The sequence below is a fragment of the Paroedura picta genome, chromosome 18 (genome assembly GCF_049243985.1).
Source record: "Paroedura picta isolate Pp20150507F chromosome 18, Ppicta_v3.0, whole genome shotgun sequence".
Taxonomy (NCBI): domain Eukaryota; kingdom Metazoa; phylum Chordata; class Lepidosauria; order Squamata; family Gekkonidae; genus Paroedura; species Paroedura picta.
The window spans coordinates 4,095,877-4,115,764 of record NC_135386.1 but is presented as its reverse complement, the minus strand read 5'-3'; the positions used below and the strand labels follow the sequence as shown (position 1 = coordinate 4,115,764).

Here is a 19,888-nt window from a genome sequence, read left to right as displayed (position 1 = left end):
TGCTGTGCTTTTTACAGCTGTGCGGGTCCCTTAGCCAGCAAGATGAAATTGTGGACCGAGAAAAGTATCACCAGGGGGAGGGGAAATGTATGTGTTGGGGGAGTATTTTTATTTTTTTAATATTGCTTCAAAAGACATAGGCACAAGGGCACGTCTGGTAAGTTGGCAACTGTCCTTAACGGCCTCTAAGCAAAACCTGCCCCCCAACGGTCTTATCTTAATATTGCATTAATTTTTTTTTAATCCCAAGAACTGAAGACATTTTTTAAAAAAGGGAGGGGTGGGAGAAGAAAAGCTGGGTTTGTAATCTCCCCACTTTTCACTGCCCGGAGGAGTCTCAAAGGGGCTTACAATTGCCTTCCGTTCCTCTCCCGTGAGGTAGGTGGGGCTGAGAGAGCCCCGAGAGAACTGCTCTGAGAACGGCTCTAACCAGACTGTGACTAGCCTAAGGCCACCCAGCTGGCTGCAAGTGGAGGAGCGGGGAATCAAACCCAGCTTGTCACTCTTAACCTCAACACCGAGCAGCAAAAAGACCGAAAACCGCCAGTCCGAACGTGAAAGAAATCCTGGAGGCATTTTAATCTCAGTGAGAGGCACCTTGTAGAAACTCATTTTTACAAAAAAAAAACGTTTTAAATAAGTCAATGGGCTTTCCAGGGGAAACTTTGTACAACATTTACAGTATTCAAGACACGGTCGTGCAGTCCCGTTGGCAGAACAGTCGGGGTGAGAGACCCGATGTGGGACTCCCTGGCCCCTCCCCAATGGATCCACAGCTTCAGTACAAAATATTATTATTATATTCATAAGGGGACAAAACGCAGCAGGAGCCTCTTTGAGGGTTATGGTTCTTCATGAGGCGTCAGTCATTTAATATTTGCTTAGGATAATTGATTCCCGGGAGTCCTAGTGTGCTTCTCCGCTTTCTGAACTCCCTCCCGTTCAGAGCGGCTGCCGAAATGTGGAGCAGATTTCTGTCTCCCCCAACTGGTCCCACATGGCATAGCTCTTTCGTAAGACTGGTCCCCATTTCAAAGCAACATTGCCCTGCGCTCGGCGTAAACGTTTTCCGGCAAGTGTCTTTTCGGATCTCCGAATAACAGCACAGGTTGCGAGTTCGGGTTCTCTTTCCAAGTGAGGTAACCAGGACGGTCTAATGCAAGGGGACGGTCAATTTTTTGTGAGGAGGCGAGTAAACTTTGCACACAATACCACTCAGAAGCCCCCGGTATCGGGAGACGGCCTCAGTTCCTTTGGAATGTAGAAATGTTCTCTTTTTTGTAACTAAAATGTGGTCATTTATAGTTTAGACCACAAATGCACTTATATAAGGTCACATCATTGGGGAAACCAAGCCATTCAGTTGTTCCCCTTCCCCTGAGGTAAACACATACAAGAAAGTTCACAGTTTTAAAAAAAGGAGGGGGGAAAAACATACCAGCGTTTAAAACATGAAGGCACCCTCAGTGGTAATTAAACAAATTATTTTTCACAAAGAACGGGTGAAAAGGTGATTTTTCCTTCAAAATCACAACGCCTGAATGTTCTTCCTGAATGAAGATTTCTCTGCACCAGAAACTTAGCATGTCAGGGTGAGAAGCCGGGATCAATTTCCCTGACACTCTAGCTTTTCACATGCGGAGAACTTTGAGGGTTTTAAGAACGGCACATCAGTTATACAAGTCCTGCTCGATGCCAGTCTGTAGAGAGACCACTAGAAAGAAATGTACCATTTCATCAGCTCTTTTGAGAGGGGTGAAAAAGGGAGGCAAAGAATGTGGTAAGGAAAGAATGCCACACAGACACCCGTGCAAAAGAAACAGAATGGAAAGGATCAAAACCACAAGGTGTCCCGTTATCAAAAAATAAAGGAGACCTATGAAACCCAGCCCTTTCTGTAACTGCCAAGTGTAAATTTAGCAGCCGACTACCCCTCTGGAGGGGTCACCTCCTCGTGGCCATCTTGGAGGGATTCCTTGGTTCATTTATCCCCTCCTGCCCTGATGTAGCAAACAAGGGAACTGTGATGACCCTGAGCATCAACCAAGGGTACCGCTGATACAAGCAACCTCAATGGAGAACAGAGATTCTTGTAACCTGTTGAACAGGTTAACCAGTGGGACACTCTGGCAGCATCAGAGATATCTGAGCAGGAATGGGCGCGAACCGTAAAATTCCGGTTCGGGATGTCCCTGAACCGAACCCCTGAAACGAAAAACCCCAAACGAACCAGCTGGTTAAGACTGGTCTGTTTCACTTCTCCCTGCTTAGAAGTTTGGGGAGTAGAGTTTCCTCTCTGAACCGGGCCAAATTCATGACGGATTTTGGGTTTCATGAACAGGTTTGTGCCCATCCCTGTTCCTGAGCTCACAATTGTCTACACAGCAGGAATGATGGATTCGGGACTGGGAGAGGAAGGGAGAAGCATTCAAAGAGCACATGTTCATGGGCATCTTTCCGCCCTGCGTGGGCCTTGCTGTCCCTTACACGCTTTCCTGCGGGGCTAATTGCACGATTCACAGAGGACTCACGGGGGTATCCCGTCGCTCTCCCCGAGGCTGTTCAGATGCACAACCGTAAGCCATCTTTTCAACCCTGGCCTCTCTCCGACACGGACCATCCCAGCAGGGAGGTGGTTGCAGAAACCAGGGGACGCTTAAGGAACGCAAATGTTTTGAAAAGCATGAAGTAAAGAGGGATCTTTGGGTGGAAAGAGCTGCTGATTGTCAACGGCTTTGTGCCAGAGCTGTGGCAATCCCCACCATGTGGAAAAAGGTGTGCCCGTCTAATGCACATCAGCAGTGTCCCAAAATGCCCCAGGGCCAGAACAGGCTCTTCGAATCAACATCTCCTGGCTTTAGCAAAGAAACGCTTTCCAAAAACAGGGTGTTTTGTAAAGGTGCAGGGCCTGATTGTCCATTTCCAGAGGCAAAGGGCCTTTGAGGTATTCCAGGTGACCCGATCGGGCCAGTTCAAGCTGACGAGTCCCGGAGAATCGACAAGCGCTGCGGAAAAGCTGCCATGCAGCACCGTTCGGTTCCCGCAACCACACAGGCAGCGTCTTCCTGAGGCAGCTCCCGACGGAAGAGGAAGAAAAGGGTCCCTGAGATTTTGGGGCATCAATCCGGCGACGGGTCTCAGGAGGGGAGCTGGGAGCCTCACACCAGGGTGTCTTGCTCATGTTTTCCTGTCTTGCTCATGTTTTCCTCGGGCTCCCGGGCTGAGCGCATGGGACGCGCTCTGTAAACAGCTGGATGCCTCCGAAACTTCCACTCATGCGGCTTCGAGGTCCCCGCTCTGGTTCTCCTCTGCGGCTTCACCTGGGGAACGGAAGAACAAAATCCACGGATGAGTTAACCCCTTTCCCACATGACCCGACTGTTTCAAACACAGCCAAGTTTACTTTTTCTCTTCAGGAGGTAGCCCAGAGCGCTAGATCCGCACGAAAACTGGGCAACAGCATGGTTTGCACACACGGGGGATGTTTGCGTGCTTGCTCTCCTCCCTGTCGCATTTTGGCTGTTCTTATGCACCTGTAATAGTCTTGTCACAGCTTGGAAGGTAGAAATAACACTGCGGATTTCACGTGAACCGCCGGGTGTCAAAAATCCAAATCGGAATGGCACAAACGTATTAAAATCCTTTTTTTTGTTGTTCTTATTTAACGAATATATTTCCAATTTGCAACTTACCCGTATCGGTAAATTTCCAAATAACTTGGAAATTAACGGATGCGGATAAGTTGCAAATTAGAGTTGGAAGCTAAGCAGGGTCAACTCAGGTTAAAATTTGGATGGAAGACCGAGGAAGTGCAGGAGTGCTGCGGACAGGAAAGCAATCGCTAATAAGAAAACGGCTAATCAAATTCCCAAATTCCCCCTCACTGGAAGTCTTCAAGCAAAGGTTGGATACACACTTTTCTTGGATGCTTTAGGATGGTTAGGGCTAATCCTGCGTTGAGCAGGGGGCTGGACTAGATGGCCTGCATGGCCCCTTCCAACTCTATGATTCTATGATTCTAAGTTCCGGTTGGGGCCCACTGGGTCAGTTTCCCACTTTGTCTAAACGTGGCTTCCATCACCCCCTCCCCTCGTCCCAACTTCAGGTGAGCAAAACGCTAGATCTCAGCTCTTCCTGGGAAACGAAAGTTAACTCCAAGCTCTGCCATCCCGCCAGCTCTCCAATGGCCGGGAGATAACTTATCAAAACACCCCGCAGATTTATTCCTGGCCTTTCCCGAGACCCCCACCCCACCCCAGCCCCTGGACCCTCCGTGAACTCTAAGCCCAAGCTGCCTAAATAAAATGGAGTTACATTGCGTCCAGCGAAAACGCACACGTCAGAAATACGTAACGCGGAAAAACGCTTTGTGAAGGCATGATTTTGACAATAGAGTTGGGAAGGGACAGACAAGCCATTAAAGTCCAACCCTCTGCTCAGTCAAGCCTAAAGCATCCATGAGAATTATCGGCCCAGCCGCTGCTTCAAGACCTCAGCTGAATGGGTATAACTGTTTTTTAAGATTTGTTCTCCTTCTGGATGTTTTTAATCTGCCTCAGTAGTCCTTGGGAGAACCGGAAGGCGGGTAGCTAGTCTCACCGTAAGGTGGAAGAGGAGAATCCAGAACATCAGTTCCCTACGAGAGAACTTCCCTGCCTGGGAATTTTAGAGGGGGGTATTTTTGTACGGTAATAGTTTCGAGTTTTAAATCGTATGATGATTTTACTGGCGTTACCCACCCTGAGCATTCAGGAGGGCAAGCTAAAAATAAATAAAAAATAATTATTATTATTGTTATTATTATTGTTTTACGTTTAAAGCAGATGTGCAGAAATGCACCCACACAAAGAGCAGATACCTACTTGGAGGCCTGGAGCCCAGCCTGCGAGCTTGAACCTGGAAAAAAATAAAAGTTAGGGATAATCATCTGAAATGAAAGCAGAAGTCAGGGTCACAGAATTAATCTTTTTTTGGGGGGGGCTTAGGGGGCTGAGATGGGGAGGGTTCGCTGATTCCAGGAGCTGTCTCCTCTTCTGCGAAGAGAGCTAAGCGTGTGATTGAAAAGGGAGCACAAAATGGCTGCCATTAGAGGTGGAGTCAGTCACAAATATGGCTGCTGCAGGAGGTGGAGCCAATAACAAAACGTCAGGGAGAACAGTCACAGATAACTAATAGCACTTCACTTCTTCAGCATTTCAGGTAGAGGCTCCATTTAACAAGATGCCTTCTAATCTGTACAACCAATCAGACGCTCTGCTGAGCAAAAGCCCTGATAAGCCCCGCCTACTTTCTAAAGGTGTGGTTTATTGGATTTTAGACCGCCCTCCCAGTAAGCTGGCTCCGGGTGGTGCAGAAAAAAGAACTTGGAAGGCACCTGGAAAGAGGGCATTGGGGAGAAGACAGCCCCCACCCAGAGGCACTTACCGAGCTGCTGCTCGACACAATGGTGCCAGTGGCGATCCAGGAGGTCGGGGTAGATGTCGGGCAACTGCTTCCACGCCAGCAGCTTCAGCAGGCGGGAAGGGCAGGTCTTCAGGCCCAGCTCCCGCAGGAGCTTCTCCTCAGACAGGGTGGTGGGACGCAGCTCCACCTTGTGGGCCTGCAGGATGTGGTCCACGGCGGGGCCCGGCAGATGGTCGAAGAGCTGCTCCTTCACCACGTGGATGGGGACGAAGATGGTGCCCGCCCTCACCACGTGGGGGAAGGGGCATTTCCGGGTGAAAGAGACATCCTCCAGCCGCGACTGCAGCTGGTTGAGGAGCCTGGCGGTATCCTTGAAGGCCAGCCAGACCTGCCTGCCTTCGGAGGGCCTCGGCGTCTCGGGGGTCTTTGGCCTGCCCTTGGCCTCGGATGAGCTGGCTACCTTTGGCTTCGAGTCCCTTTCAGGCTCCGTCTTCTCCCGCCATTCCCTGAGCTGCTCTGGAGAGGAGGTAGACACCGAATCGGAAATGGCGGCACAGAGGGAGGCGTGCACAGCAGTGAAATGCCGCTTGGCGGATGCTTGGTCCGTGGGAGAGCTGAAGCCGGGAAGGAGAGAGGCGCTGCCCTCTCCCAGTGCGGGCAACCCAGCAGGGGGCAGGAGTTTTGAACCACTGGGTTGTTTATAGTACTTGCGGGATGAGCGTTGAGAATCGGGCTTGGTGGGCTTTTCGTGGGCGATGTGCAGGGCAGGAAGGCTGTTTCGCCGAGTCATGAGTTGTTGGCAGCTTTGCTGAACAGGCAAGCTATTTTGTCGTGTCGTCACCTGCTTGCCGCTTTGCTGAACATGCAGGCTGTTTTGCTGTGTCGCCACCTGCTGGCCGCTTTGCTGAACATGCAGGCTGTTTTGCTGTGTCGCCACCTGCTGGCCGCTTTGCTGAACATGCAGGCTGTTTTGGTGTGTCGCCACCTGCTGGCCGCTTTGCTGAACATGCAGGCTGTTTTGGTGTGTCGCCACCTGCTGGCCGCTTTGCTGAACATGCAGGCTGTTTTGGTGTGTCGCCACCTGCTGGCCGCTTTGCTGAACATGCAGGCTGTTTTGGTGTGTTGCCACCTGCTGGCCGCTTTGCTGAACATGCAGGCTGTTTTGGTGTGTCGCCACCTGCTGGCCGCTTTGCTGAACATGCAGGCTGTTTTGCTGTGTCGCCACCTGCTGGCTGCTTTGCTGAACAGGCAAGTTGCTTTGCTGAGTCACTGGCAACTGGCAGCTCTGTTGAACAGGCAGGTGGTGTTGCTGGATCACCACCCATTGGGAGCTCTGCTGGACAGACAGGCAGTTTTGCTGAGTTGCTGCCTGCTTGCAGCTTGGCTGAACAGGCCAGTGGTTTTGCTGAGTCACTGCCCATTGGGAGTCCTGATGAACAGGCCGTTGGCTTTGCTGAGTCGCCACCTGCTGGCAGCTTGGCTGAACAGGCAGGTGGCTTGGCTGACACGCCACCTGTTGGGAACTCTGAACAGCCATGCGGTTTTGCTGAGTCGCCGCCTGCTTGGCATCGCGTTGCAGAGAGAAGTGACCCGCCAGAGGACCTGTCTGGGAACTCGATTCGATCAAGGACAAATTCCGGGGCAGTGCGGGGCCTAGCCCGGCAGCATGAGATTTCAGGATCTTGAATTTTTTGTACAAGAACGCCGCAGAGCTCTGAAAATTACTCTTCTCCTCGGGGCTGCTTTTTTGTAGGGTGTCCCGGATTGCCTGCTGCACCTTGGCTGGACCCTCCGGCACATTTTCCCCATGACTCTCGCTGGTTTCAAGAGCCTCAGGCTTTCCAGCTGGCCTCTGAGGAAGCAGCATATCCAGGAACCCTTCTGTTTTCAAGCTGAGGTCTAACGCACGGTCATCTTTGGTGAATTCACTCGCAGGGCCCGTTGGGCCCTGCCAGCTGGTCTCAGGCGCATTCTGATGAGCCTGGTAAGCATCACAGAATCCCGCAGAATCTCCGCTTTCTTTCTGCATCCCAGTACAACTGCTGCTTGGATGTTTTCTGCCACCTTCTGCAACAGCATTACAGGCCGTGCCTTCCCCCCAGTCCTGCAACGTCCCAGGTGTTTTGGATGATCCAGTCGAGGAAGGCCGAGGGGAGGTAGTTCCTTCCACCTTTGGCCACGACTTTTCAGAGGAGGGCTTCTCAGCTGGACATGCTTTCGAAGGAGGGAGGTGCAGGGAAACAGCAGCTCCTTCGAGGTACTCTTGGTAAGGGGCGAGGCTAAAGACGTTATGGATCACTGGCATGGGAGGGGAGGAAGGGGGCGGGGGGGCCTCGGCTTGTTTTAAGTCCCTCGGTTCTTTGCCTGGGGACTGCCGCACACAATGGACGGGGGAATCTGAATGCTCAGAAATTCGAGTCCTGCGCAAATCTCCTTTGAGGCAGGCATCATGGGATGCGACCGGGCTGTCTGGAATCACGATGCACGCTCCCGACTGAAGGGTTTTGCTGGCATCCCTCATCTTGTCTCCGGATTGCTTCTCTGCATATGACGGTCCCTCCCTCCTTGAGCATCCCTTTCCCAGCAGACCAGAGTCTGTCCCACAGGCCTCCTGCATTTGTTTGTAGCCATCGATGCAGCTGGGCAAGCCTTCGACAGAGTGAAGCGATTGAAAGGCACGGGGTTCGGGAGTCGCCCGGGGCCCCCAAAAACTCTCACTTTCCCGTTTCACCGGGACTTCGGCCCCAGCCCAACCTCGCACGCCCTCTCGGCTGGGTGCGGAGCTGCTACGTGAAGCCTTTTCAGACATGGAACAGGCTGAGACAGGGTCCTTCTGCTCAAAGGAGACCTTGGATTGGGAATTCTGTCGGGTCTCGTGTCCCCTGGAAGCTTTGAGGCTGGGAGAGGCCACCAGAGGTGCATGGTAGAAGTAGCTCTCCGGATGACCGGGATAGTAATTCTGGGGTGCTGGCGGGAGACAAGTCCTTGGCAGAAGGGGAGGGTCCTCACCAGCTGGGAAATTAAAGCTCCTGCAAGCCGGCAAAGCGAAGACCGCGTTCTGCTTCTCCGCCTGAGCGACACTTTGTTGATAAAGCACTAGCTGCTGGTGGGGGGTTAGCGGGTATGCAGGCAATGAGTAGCACGCCGAAGCCCTTTCTTGATAGATAAGGCCCTGCGGTGCTGCCAGCGGGCTGCCAGGAGGGGGTGGCTTTGGGCTCCTGGCACACGCTTCCGGGAAGTTTTTCCGATTCGTACACTCGGTGGGGTAGCTCGTGTCCACCAACGAGCCACTCGACGCCACTTGGAGGTGCTCGAAGTTTTGGTGGTATGGCGGAAAGCCGGCCGGGGCAGGGGCGGCTTCTTTCCAACTCTGGTGGAAAGGCAGGAAGCCCAATCCCGCCACCGGGGCCTTGCTGGTCCCGGTGCTTCCGCAGCTTGCGTTGGCCAGCTGCCCCGAAGACGGGAGTGTCCATTCGGCCTTCGTCAGCTGTTTCGACGGGCTCCTCGACGGCATCCCCGAGGCCGGGGAACCTTTCGGGCTGCAGCTGGTATCTGTACAGTAAATGTGATTTTGGTAAACTGGTTTTGGCGCCACCAAGGGAGGGCACCCCATCGGCACACGAGAGGGAGGCAGCATCGGGAGGCCCTGGATCCAGCCCTGCTGAATAAAGTCCACCTGGCCTCTATAATTTGCCCATTTCTCCGGAGCAGCCGGCTTCTCTCCCACCAGGCAGTCCTTCCTTGTCTCGTAGCTCTGTGCCCACGTCCCCAAGCCCCTGGACTCCTGCCTGGACAACAAGCAGCGTGTCTTCTCCGTCCTCGGGTGCTGGCTTAAGGCCCCATCCGTACAAGACGCGTACGGCTCGGCGGGACTCCAATGGGCCGAGAGCTCGGGCGATTCGTGGCACTGCCACGGGTAGCTGAAATAAGTCCCTTGGTAGCTGTAGTGGCCGTCGGAGACGTGGCCGGGCAGCACGCCGGCTCTGCACAAGCCGGCCGCGTGGACGTGGCTCGGATCGGCCTCCAGCCGAGGTAGCTTGCTGCAGACCACGGGGCCCACGGCGTCCAAGCGGCGCTTCTCTGCCATCACGGCCCTCTCTCTGCCGCTCGTCTCCAAAACGCGGCAGGAGAAAAACTCTGGGGAAAAAGAGAAAGAGGGGAAAGGAAGATCAGCCATCTGAATTGAGGCGGTGGGAAACAGAACAGCAAACCAGCCTTCTTGCCCCATTCTTAACTAACTCATCTCTCCTTGATAGCGCGGGTCAAACTGACATGCCATTCATTTCTCAGGGCGGCCCTCGATTTTGGCCATATGGGGCAGGAAGGGGAGGATTCTTCTCCACCCCCCCCCCCGCATGATTTTATACACCTGCCCGCCTCCTCCGAATCACCTCCCCCCTCTCCAGAACGAAAAAGACACCCCATGTTTTTTTGACGAGCTTGAAACCAGACACTGGTTCCAGCAGATGGCGCTCAAAGACTGTCGCAGATGTGTTACTTGGTTAGCAAACAGGCGAGAACAAAGTTTGCATCCTTTTGGGGTAGGTTCAAATGGGCTGGTCTGGAGTAACACAAACAAAATCAGAGTCCAGTGGCACCTTTAAGACCCACAACGATTTATTCGAGGCGTGAGCTTTCGAGTGCAAGCACTTTGTCAGACTAGTCTTGCTTGCACTCGAAAGCTCACACCTCAAATAAATCATTGCGGGTCTTAAAGGTGCCACGGGACTCTGATTTTTTTTGGTAGGCTGAGCCGCATCCGAATTGACACGGCAGGGCGAGCCATCCAAGGCTGGGCTAAGGTTTGGGGGACCGCATTTGGCAGCCTAGACGAACTAGAGTATAAGACTCTGAACGTGGGGGGAGAAAACACCCTGCTTTTATTCAGCACTGTCTAAAGTAATCCAATTTAAGCGATTGTAAGGAAGCATCGGCAGACTTCAGACTTTGCACCAGGCCTAAAAAGGAATTGTTTTCTTCCTCCCTCCCACCCCCTCCCATTTATCCTTGATCTGGGACCCTGGCTCAGGGGCAGAGCCTCTGCTTGGTGTGCAGAAGGTCCCAGGTTCAATCCCCGGCATCTCCAGTTAAAGGACCAGGCAGGAGGGGATGGGAGAGGCCTTGATCTGGGACCCTGGCTCAGGGGCAGAGCCTCTGCTTGGCAGGCAGGAGGTCCCAGGTTCAATCCCCGGCATCTCCAGTTAAAGGACCAGGCAGTAGGGGATGGGGAAGGCCTTGATCTGGGACCCTGGCTCAGGGGCAGAGCCTCCGCTTGGCCTGCAGGAGGTCCCAGGTTCAATCCCCGGCATCTCCACTTAAAGGACCAGGCAGGAGGGGATGGGAAAGGCCTTGATCTGGGACCCTGGCAAGTGGGTGCTGAGCAGAGAAAGATCTTTCCCTAGCAACTGGAGGATGGAATGTGCTCTGGCTGGGAAAAACAAAATAAAGGAAACCGTTCCCATAACATAAGGATTGTTTCCCATCCCATATCAATTGCACAGTCGCCTGAACTGGAAGCATGGTGTGAAATCAGCTTTGGCACACAATTGGCTAATGGCTTTGCCCAAACAGGCAGAGATTACACACACACACACAACCCCACGAGAGTGATATAAATATAGAACGTTAGGCCAGCAGGACTTTGCCTTTGCAACCCGCAAAGAGTAAAATATTACTAGAATGGAAGCCTGGAGAAAAGGAGGTTGAGAGGGGACATGATAGCCCTCTTTAAGTATTTGAAAGCTTGTCACTTGGAGGAGAGCAGGATGCTGTTTCTGCTGGCTGCAGAGGAGAGGACACGCAGTAATGGGTTTAAACTTCAAGTACAACGATATAGGCTAGATATCAGGAAAAAGTTTTTCTCAGTCAGAGTCGTTCAGCAGTGGAATAGGCTGCCTAAGGAGGTGGTGAGTGCCCCCTCACTGGAAGTCTTCAAGCAAAGGTTGGATACACACTTTTCTTGGATGCTTTAGGATGCTTTGGGCTAATCCTGCGTTGAGCAGGGGGTTGGACTAGATGGCCTGTATGGCCCCTTCCAACTCTATGATTCTATGATTCTATGATTCTATGACTTCGGCACCATATTGCTAACTGAGAGAGGGGGGCGGTGTCTGCTCAAACCTTCAAATCTGTTGAATGCAGTTTGAGCCCAGCGGCCCCTTTAAAGACCGGCCCAGTTCGAATCAAGGTGTGAGCTTCGTGTGCAAGCACCCTTCCTCGGGCGAACAGAACAGGAACCCCCATCAGAGTGCGGACGGAAGGAGTAAATTAGCAGTCCATTCATAAACAGCATCATGAAAATACCCAGCAGGTATCATTGAAGGTGGTTGGCCGATTCAACAATCCCGCTAGAATAACAAGCTCAGGTTCTGCAGCTATCAACCGATCGGTCCTTTGGGTTCGACTCCAGCTGGAAAACACAGGCGAGGGAATAAGAATGCCAAGATCGGTGACTGACAGCCAAGGCATTCCCGGTTGCACAAATTTGGCACAAGATTCGAGCGCCTAGGGCTACTCACTCAAGCAATCTATTTTACAATGATTAATACCCTTAACGAACAGGCCTTCCCGAAACAGCTACAGCAGCAAATGGAAACCGAAGCATACAAAATGACCCCCCCACACACACACAAAAAAAGCATTTGTATTTGATTAAAAGCCCTAGCAAACCGTACCACCCCACAGCATTTCCTTAAAAACAAGAAGTTGGCAGCAAGTGCTTCTGTTAGGGTTATGAACTTCCTGGAAATTGGGAGAGAGGAATTTGGGGAGGAGAAGGACTTCAAGGGTGAGTATATCACCCTCCAGAGCAACCGTCTTCCCAGCATCTCTGCATTGGGAGGTGGGCTGTAATTCTGGGAGATCTCCAGGACCCTCCTGGAGGTTGGAACCTTCCCCAGGAGCCACCACTGAAAAGCCCGGGTTTTAGCAGAAGAATAAGGCGGAAGCGACATACGGAGAACTCGAAGGGTCCACACCTCCGTTCCGGAACCGCTCCGATCCTAAAATGTGTTTTTGCAAGCCCGTCTTTGAAAGCGTATTTGAAGGAAGGAAAAGAGAAGGGGCCATCCGCTCCAGCTGAAAACGTGTCCCGAGAACAAACAGGGAATCGTTTCAGCCCGACACAATGAAGATTTTGTTCTAACCGTGTATCTGTCCCCCGTCTGTCAACAAGGAACCAGGAAGCTATGACAAAACGGTACAGTTTTTAAAAGGTGTTTTCTTTGTTAAAAATCCGGTGCCTTCGAGGTGTTTTCATTGGCTGAGAAAAGAAACCTGCCTCTGCATTGCTGAAGGAAGGTGCGTGGAGCAAGCACAGATATGCTCAGATTCTCAAATCTTAATGCAAGGGTCCCCAATGCGGTGCCCACCAACCATCAGAGGGGCAAAGCCCTCAAGGGCTTCTGATTGGTTGTGCAGGTTAAAAGGCTAAACTTCTTTTAAACAGGTTAAACTTCTGCCTGAAATGTCGGAACAGTTCCTATTACGGTCAGATCTCACCTCACGCTCTGCCATTTTGTGACTGACTCCGCCTCCTCTGGCTGCCATTTTGTGACTGGCTCCTCTTCCTTAGGTGACATTTGGAGGCTCGCTCCAAGGGAACAGAGCCATCGATCCAGGAGATCTCCAGGCCTCGCCTGGAGGCTGGCAACTCTCTAAAACACCCGCCCCAAATTCCCAGACGTTTCTTATGCTGACAGTCCCGACTAGATGGCGGGATTCAACGTGACGCTCGGCACAAACGACGAATTTTATTTGCCCCCCAATAAAGATCTTTGCATCCCAGCATTACACACACACACACACACACAAGTTTGGTGCAGAGTAAAGAGACGCCAATTTGGAAACGAAGCATAGCCAAGGAGAAAGGAAATCAAAATCGAGGGCGCCCAAATCAAAGCGGACGAATTGTGAAACCAGAGCGGCTTCCTCCTTCCCTCTTGAACATCCTGCCTGGCATGTTGCAAAGCACAGAGGTGATCTGGGAGTTGTGACAACTTGTGGGGCAGGCAGGGTGGTGAGGATCCTTCCCCCCACACACACCCTTAGCAAACAAGATCACCATTTGTGGACAAACCCTGATCGGAAGCCCAGAACCTGCTCAGAGATTTTCTGTATCGTTTCCACTCGAACCTGCCTCTTCCCACCCCTTCTTGGTCGGTTCCGCCCATGAATCGCCCTTCCTTCAAAAATCAGGCATGCCAACTCTGCCCTGGAGTATTTCTGGAGCTCCGTGGGGCGGCCTTCCGGAAGGGGGGAGTGTAGGGCCAGGAAGGAGCTCAGCAGGGGTGGGGCGTCACTCTAGGACTCCCTTTGCGCCTAGACTCTATGGTACATCCTACAGTCCACTCTATCCCACCGTCCTTATCTCCGGTTCGGGAATCCGGAGAGCGCTTGTAATTCCAGGAGAGCTGCTAGAGAGAGTGGAAGCCGTGCTTCAAATTCACGGCTGGGTGATTTTCTGCTTCCTCCCCTCCCTTCCTTTGGGCAGGAGTCCCAGATGACCTGAAACGTCAACTCTCCGTCAAAATGACATCACGGCGTTGTTCTGACCTTTTGGCCCTCCGTTTCCCAGAATACCTCCCGTTATCGGAACATAAGTGACCCCCACGGGCAGGTTGGGCCAAGGATCGGAGGGACTGCCGATTGCTCAAAACGTACACAGTGAAGAGATGCAGAAAATATTTTCTCCCTGGGACCTACCGGACAGTGCCAGAAAGAGATTCTCACTGCCACAATGGGGTTCTAAATCCACAAAAAGCATGCCACGGCCTTTCCGGTCCTGGGCCCTTCCTGGCGGAACGACCTCCCGGAAGAGTTTAGAGCAGTTCCGCAGGACCGGCAAGACGGAGCTCTTCCGCCAAGTTTTTACTTGAGGCTGGGATAAGCAAGATTGACCGGGTGTCTCCCCAGAACACCCTCCCTGAGGTTGAAGTGTTTACCGATTGTAAGGGCGTGGGACTCTGGGTTTATGGGGGTTTTATGGGAATGTCAGGATCGGGTGGCATTTTATTATGGCAATTGATTTTATTGGCTGTTTTCATTTACTGTCGTGAACGACCCCCAGCCCATATGAGGAGGGGGGGCATACAAATTAAATATGATGATGATGATGATGATTATAATATATTTACGCGGTCGAAGGGAGGGCATGCGTTAACACTCAGCGTTGGCGGTAAGTTTCAAAAATTGGTTTGTCGGGTTTCCAGAAAAACAAACACCTCCTCAAGCAGGTTTATACACAAATACTGTGTATCCCAGGGCTGCAAAATAAATAGTCTTGAATGCTTCTCACAGTTCGTCGTTGTTATTGAAGCAGCAAAACAAAACAGCAGCAAACGCACAAGGGAAGTCGAGGCTAGCCTCAGAGCGGGCCCAGACCCCGTTGCGAGCATTTGTAAGCTGCTTTGCAACCCCTTCGGGTAGTGAAAAGTGGGGTATAAATACGTTCTTTTCTCCTTCTCTCCCTGCTTTATTCTTCTCTTCCCCCTGCTGTTTTTCTTCTTCTCCTTCTCCATTTTTTCCTTCTCCTTCTTCGTCTCCTCCTCTTGTTTTCCTTCTTCTCCTTCTCCTCCTCTTCCTTATTCTTCTCCTCCTCTTCTTCTTTTCCTCCTCCTCTCCATCTCCTCTTCCTTCTTCTCTCACCTGCCCAGGTTCCAGCTTTCTTTGCATGAAGATCCCTGTCCCAGGAGAAGTCGGGACACGATCCGAGTTCGGGGGACGCACGCCAGGCCAAAGGAGACGGTTCAGGGGGCTAGGAAGAGGTTCAGAGCTTCCCTTGCCCCAACGTTGCCTCCAACCTGACCAGCCAAGGCCACCCTCATCACACACCCCACCACACGAGAAAGCAAAATACACTTCAGCAGCAGGGGAAACACCACCCTCAATTTCGACATGCACAAAGTCCTCGCGTGAGCCGTCTCCGAACCTCTCAGGCAGGGATAAGCCGTGGCCCGTTTCGGTAAATAGGCTCATTCCTGAGGGGAGAATTCTGACCCCAGGGATTTCCCCAGAAGCCTCCAGTGCTGCTGCCGTCAGAACCAGCATGCACATCGTCGCAGGCGATAAATATTTTGTCCCTGTGTTATCGAGGGCATCGAAAGGGCCGGGGGGAGGAGGTTTCCTCCGCCCCCTGGCTTCCTCAGCCGCCCCACCGCAGCTGGCAGAGGTCGGGGCATCAAAAGACGACACACATGTGGTGGGGGGGGGACTCTCCATAAAGCATCCCCTGTGCCAGGAGCCATGAATGAAGGGGCCCTTTGTTCACTTATTGTCTCTCTTGCAGAGGCCGGTCCGAAAGAACGGGCTGTCGATAGCTTATCGCTCCACCTCTCAGGGCCCGGCGCATCACAAGGCCGCGCATAGGCCTTATCTTCACTTCCTCCAGACGCCGGGGAGATAGCAGATACCCTCTGCAGCGCCTCCCGGCCCACGCTTGAAGCTGTTGACAGGGGGAGGGGGGAGCCCATGGAGAACTGCCGGCAAGTCCCCAGTCTGCACGCCGCCCGGTCCCATATTCCTCGCTGCCTCCCAAGGCCACAGGTTCAAATCTCTCGTGCGGCCACACGTTCACAAGCAGAGGTGATTCCAGCCTGGGCGCATGGAAGCTGGCTGGCCCTTGACCGAAGGGCAGAAGAGGATCTCTCCGACCCACCCATCTGTGAATTATTCCATGGACTAGGGTTGCCAACTCTGGACTGGAGTGTTTGGGGGTGGAGCCAGGAGTGGGTGGATCTTGAGGCAGGGAGAGACCTCCCTGGAGCATAAGGCCCTACATTCTGGCCACTGTCTCCCCGGGGAGCTGATCTCTTTTAGTATGGAGATGAGGAATAATCCCAGGAGACTCCATCACAGCTTGCCCATCCCTTAGGGGGCTTCTTTTGCCCTACCAAGACTGGCATTTGCTGTGACCGCCCACACCAAGAATCTATAGCCAATTATTAGAAGAAGAAAAAAACGCCAAGCTCTGTTATTCAACCACAGTCGAACTGGAGAGCTTTCATTGGAAGGGCGGAAAACAAGATCCCTACCCAAGTTTCTCGAGGAACGGCTAAAAATCCCAAAACCTCTCTCTAGGAACAGAGGGCAGAGCAGTTCCGATGAACCCATAAAGGCAACAAACTCCGTTTCGGATATTCCGGGAGTCTGGCCCGTTTCCCACCTCCTTCCCCTGGGGGTCAGCCGGAGAACAGGGCTCCCCCTAGGCTCTGACTTCGGCCTTTGTAATTGAAGGGTGGAAGGGGGGGGGAAACACACCTTGCCCCCTGGGGAACTACCTGCAGCGCAGGTGACAACAGAAGGCCATCATAACAACGCTTGTCTGTCCTGGCCGTCTGAGAGCCAGCTTCTGCCCAACCCACAACGGAAACCGAGTTGCCCGCGGTTGGTTCTCTTCGCTAGGCATCTAGCAGCGCGTGATAAACAATCTTGCCTATCAGCGATCCCAGACCACTGCCAATCAGGAATCCCATTAAAATACCAGTGCGGCCGAGGGGCTACGCCACAGCTCACCCATCAGGGCTTCTGCGGCCCAGCCCATCCGCCCCCTTATCAGACAATAGCAGCCATCCCTTGTGGTTGGGCACTGTTATCCCATCCTCCTACCAAGGGGCTGCAAGGGGGCACACAGAGTTCTCCGGCACCCGCACAACAACCCTGCGAGGTGGGAAAGCCCAGTGGCCAGGCGAGGAATGAAGACAAGGAAAGGGGAACTTCAATTATTTGGTAGATGGAGTTCACATGGGCGTTCGTTTGGGGAGGGGGGGGGATAGGGAATAGACCCGGGCCAGCATGGACTCATGTATCCGTTGCAGAGCGCAGACATGTGGAGAAGTTGCCTCCCACCCCCCAGGGAACTCTGCGTTTTTCAGAGCTCTGTGGATACTCTCAACAGGAGAGTTTTAAACAGCCCTGGCAAAACTCACATTTGAACATAGAGTTTACAGGTGGGGCCACAGACATCCCACAGAAGGAGCCAAGGACATCCCTGGTTGTCTCCTCCCCCCCCCCCCCCCAGTGTGCACGATTCTGGATTCTGGCCTCGTGCACCAAAAGGCAGCCAAGCCTCCCCCCCACGCCACCCCCTCCGCACCACTTCCTCAATGCTCACAGACTCACACCAATGGCATTTCCTAACTCTGCCCACCAGGCCGGATTGTGTACATGAGTGCTATAGTTACAGAGCAAAAAAATAAATAAGAGAGCTCAGTAGGCCGGGCGCTGGCCACAGATGAGCCGGCGAAGCACACGGGCCTGTGGCTGAAAATGCCCACGTGTCTCCCGGCAAAGCGTTCTCAGCCCTTGCGCATGTCCCCACGCACATGGCCCCCCGGGCATGCCCCTGCGACAAACCCATCTCTGGGAGAATCATAAACGGCTAGGGAAGGCGAAAGCCAAGCCCCAGAAGGCGCTGTCTTTGTGAGACCCATCCCACCCAGCTGATCTCGTGGGAACCACGAAGAACCCTCTAGAAGAGGAAAGGATGTCCCAGAATTAGAAAACCGCACCACAGAGGAAAAACAATCTGTCTCTAGAGGCTATTTAGACCCAAGAGCCGGTCCAACGGGGTTCAGCCCAAGAACGTGGGCATGCCACTGAGCGCGCACAGAGTGCGTTCAAGGAAGTTGGAGCCGGGCCCTTTCTCTCCTTCCACACCCCCCCCCTTTCTTTTCGGAAACTGCATTTTGGGTCCAACTGGACAGCGCTCTCTCAGAACGGCTCCTGCCATTTCAGGTCCATCCGCCTCCCCCCCCCCCTCCAAGCCAGCCCCTGCTTCGTTTCAACAGGTCTGTTTGCGAGTTCGAGTCCCGGGAAGGGCCGTTTCCAAGGCCCCCTTCCTTCCCGAGCCATCGCAAGCAGACTAAACAAAAATACGTCTCCCCAGAATGCGGCGCCTGGGTCTTCTCCACGGCTGGATCCACTCAGAAGGAAATCCAGCTGTTTGGGGGGGTTGGGGGCGCCCTGCTGCCTCCGCCCGGGCGTGGATCTGATGCAACGGGGAAGTTTGTTACTCTGTGTAGACCTGAGAGGGGGTGGGTGGGGAGAGGAGCGGAAAGGCTGAGCTTACCTGCGGCTGCCTGGGTCCCGATCCCTCGCTCCCCTCGGACAAGCGCATCTTACTCCCCGGGGCCGGGGGAGACGCCGCGCGTCGCGGGGCCGGATTCGAACCCGGGTCCCTCCCAGGCAAGGTCGCCACGCGCGAACATAACTCCTCCCGCAGGCGTAGCCCAACCGGAGCCGGCGAGGCCGAAAGAGAAAGTGGCGCGGGGCCAGGAGGAATTCCGAGCGACGCTTCCCGCTTTCCCGCAATCCGGAGTGACGCCCAATTCGGATCCAATTCTCCTTTTCTCCTCCGCTCCCGTGTAGACGCGCCGAGACGGGAAAGGGACCGCCGGGCTTGATCCAGAGTGGCCGGCTCGGCTCCGCTTCGCTTCGCTTGCGACTCCTCGCGGCGCCCTCCGCATCTCCAGAAAGGGAATCGGGGGAGCCGGCAGCGGCCAGGGGGGGAGGAGCCGATTCGCTCTCGCAGGCCCTCGGAATCCGGATTCGCGACGCTCGGAGCCAATCGGATCCGCCGCCGAAGGGTTTTGCCTCCGGGAGTTGGCAAGAAGCCCGGGGGCGGGAGGGGGAAAGAAAGTGAACTGGAGGCAAATTTTCCCTGCCGCCTGCCACGTGCTTCCACCCCACGTTGAAACACGTCTACTCGGAAGTAAGCCCCGGTGCTTTGCATGACAGCCTCCTGCCCCTCTCCTCCCCGGAGTCGGAGCCAGGTTCAAGAAACGGGAGTACCGCTGCAGGCGGAGAGTCCCACAGGTGAAGCGCAGACGAATCTTTTAAAGGGCGAGATTCAAGGGGCCAACATTGCAAGTTTTGGGATTGTGCGGTTGCCAACTCCAGGCTGAAGCCCGGGACAATGCCGTGTAGGGAAGACAGGAAGTTCAACAGATGCCACGCAGATCCCCCCCCCACCCCCCGAAGCATCCGTTTCCAAAACGCTGGCGGAATTGTAGCACCAAACAACAACAAAAAACGTTATTCCCATGGACTTGTGCCATAACCCGGACGGGATAACATGTCACATCAATTTCCTCAGTCTAAGGAAATTGACACACTGAAGAAAGTGACACGCAAAGGGCTTGTCTAAACGGTCCACGGGATGCTACAAACTCTATGGGAATCAAAGCTCTGGTTTGGCTCTGCAGTTTCTTCACCTGGCTAGTGCAGTCAACCTGTGGTCCTCCAGATGTCCATGGACTACAATTCCCATGAGCCCCTGCCAGCGAACGCTGGCAGGGGCTCATGGGAATTGTAGTCCATGGGCGTCTGGAGGACCACAGGTTGACTACCCCTGCCCTGGAGGATGCAAAGGCTCCAGATGTGGACTCAATGGCACCACATCCCTCCCTTGGGCTCCAGCCCCAAAACTCCAGGAATTTGCCACCGTGGAATTGGCGACCCTACCGAAAATCCTGTGCCCGCTTTCCCA

The 19,888-nt window shown here is 53.6% G+C and overlaps 1 protein-coding gene across 3 annotated transcripts; it reads right to left on the bottom strand.

The window, feature by feature from the left end:
• Positions 1-160: 160 nt before the first annotated feature.
• On the bottom strand, positions 161-19,083 carry C18H15orf39 (chromosome 18 C15orf39 homolog). Of its 3 annotated transcripts, none has more exons than XM_077317645.1 (4): positions 18,470-19,083; positions 5,425-9,540; positions 4,844-4,896; positions 161-3,320 (listed from the first exon to the last, which is right to left on the bottom strand). In XM_077317645.1, exons 2-3 carry the CDS (start codon positions 9,488-9,490, stop codon positions 4,859-4,861), a joined length of 4,104 nt encoding a protein of 1,367 aa, XP_077173760.1. In that variant the 5' UTR covers positions 9,491-9,540; positions 18,470-19,083; the 3' UTR covers positions 161-3,320; positions 4,844-4,858. The 3 variants fall into 3 exon arrangements, with proteins under 3 accessions (XP_077173760.1, XP_077173759.1, XP_077173758.1); XM_077317644.1 differs by having other exon boundaries at positions 4,863-4,896; XM_077317643.1 differs by lacking the exon at positions 4,844-4,896.
• Positions 19,084-19,888: the final 805 nt, after the last annotated feature.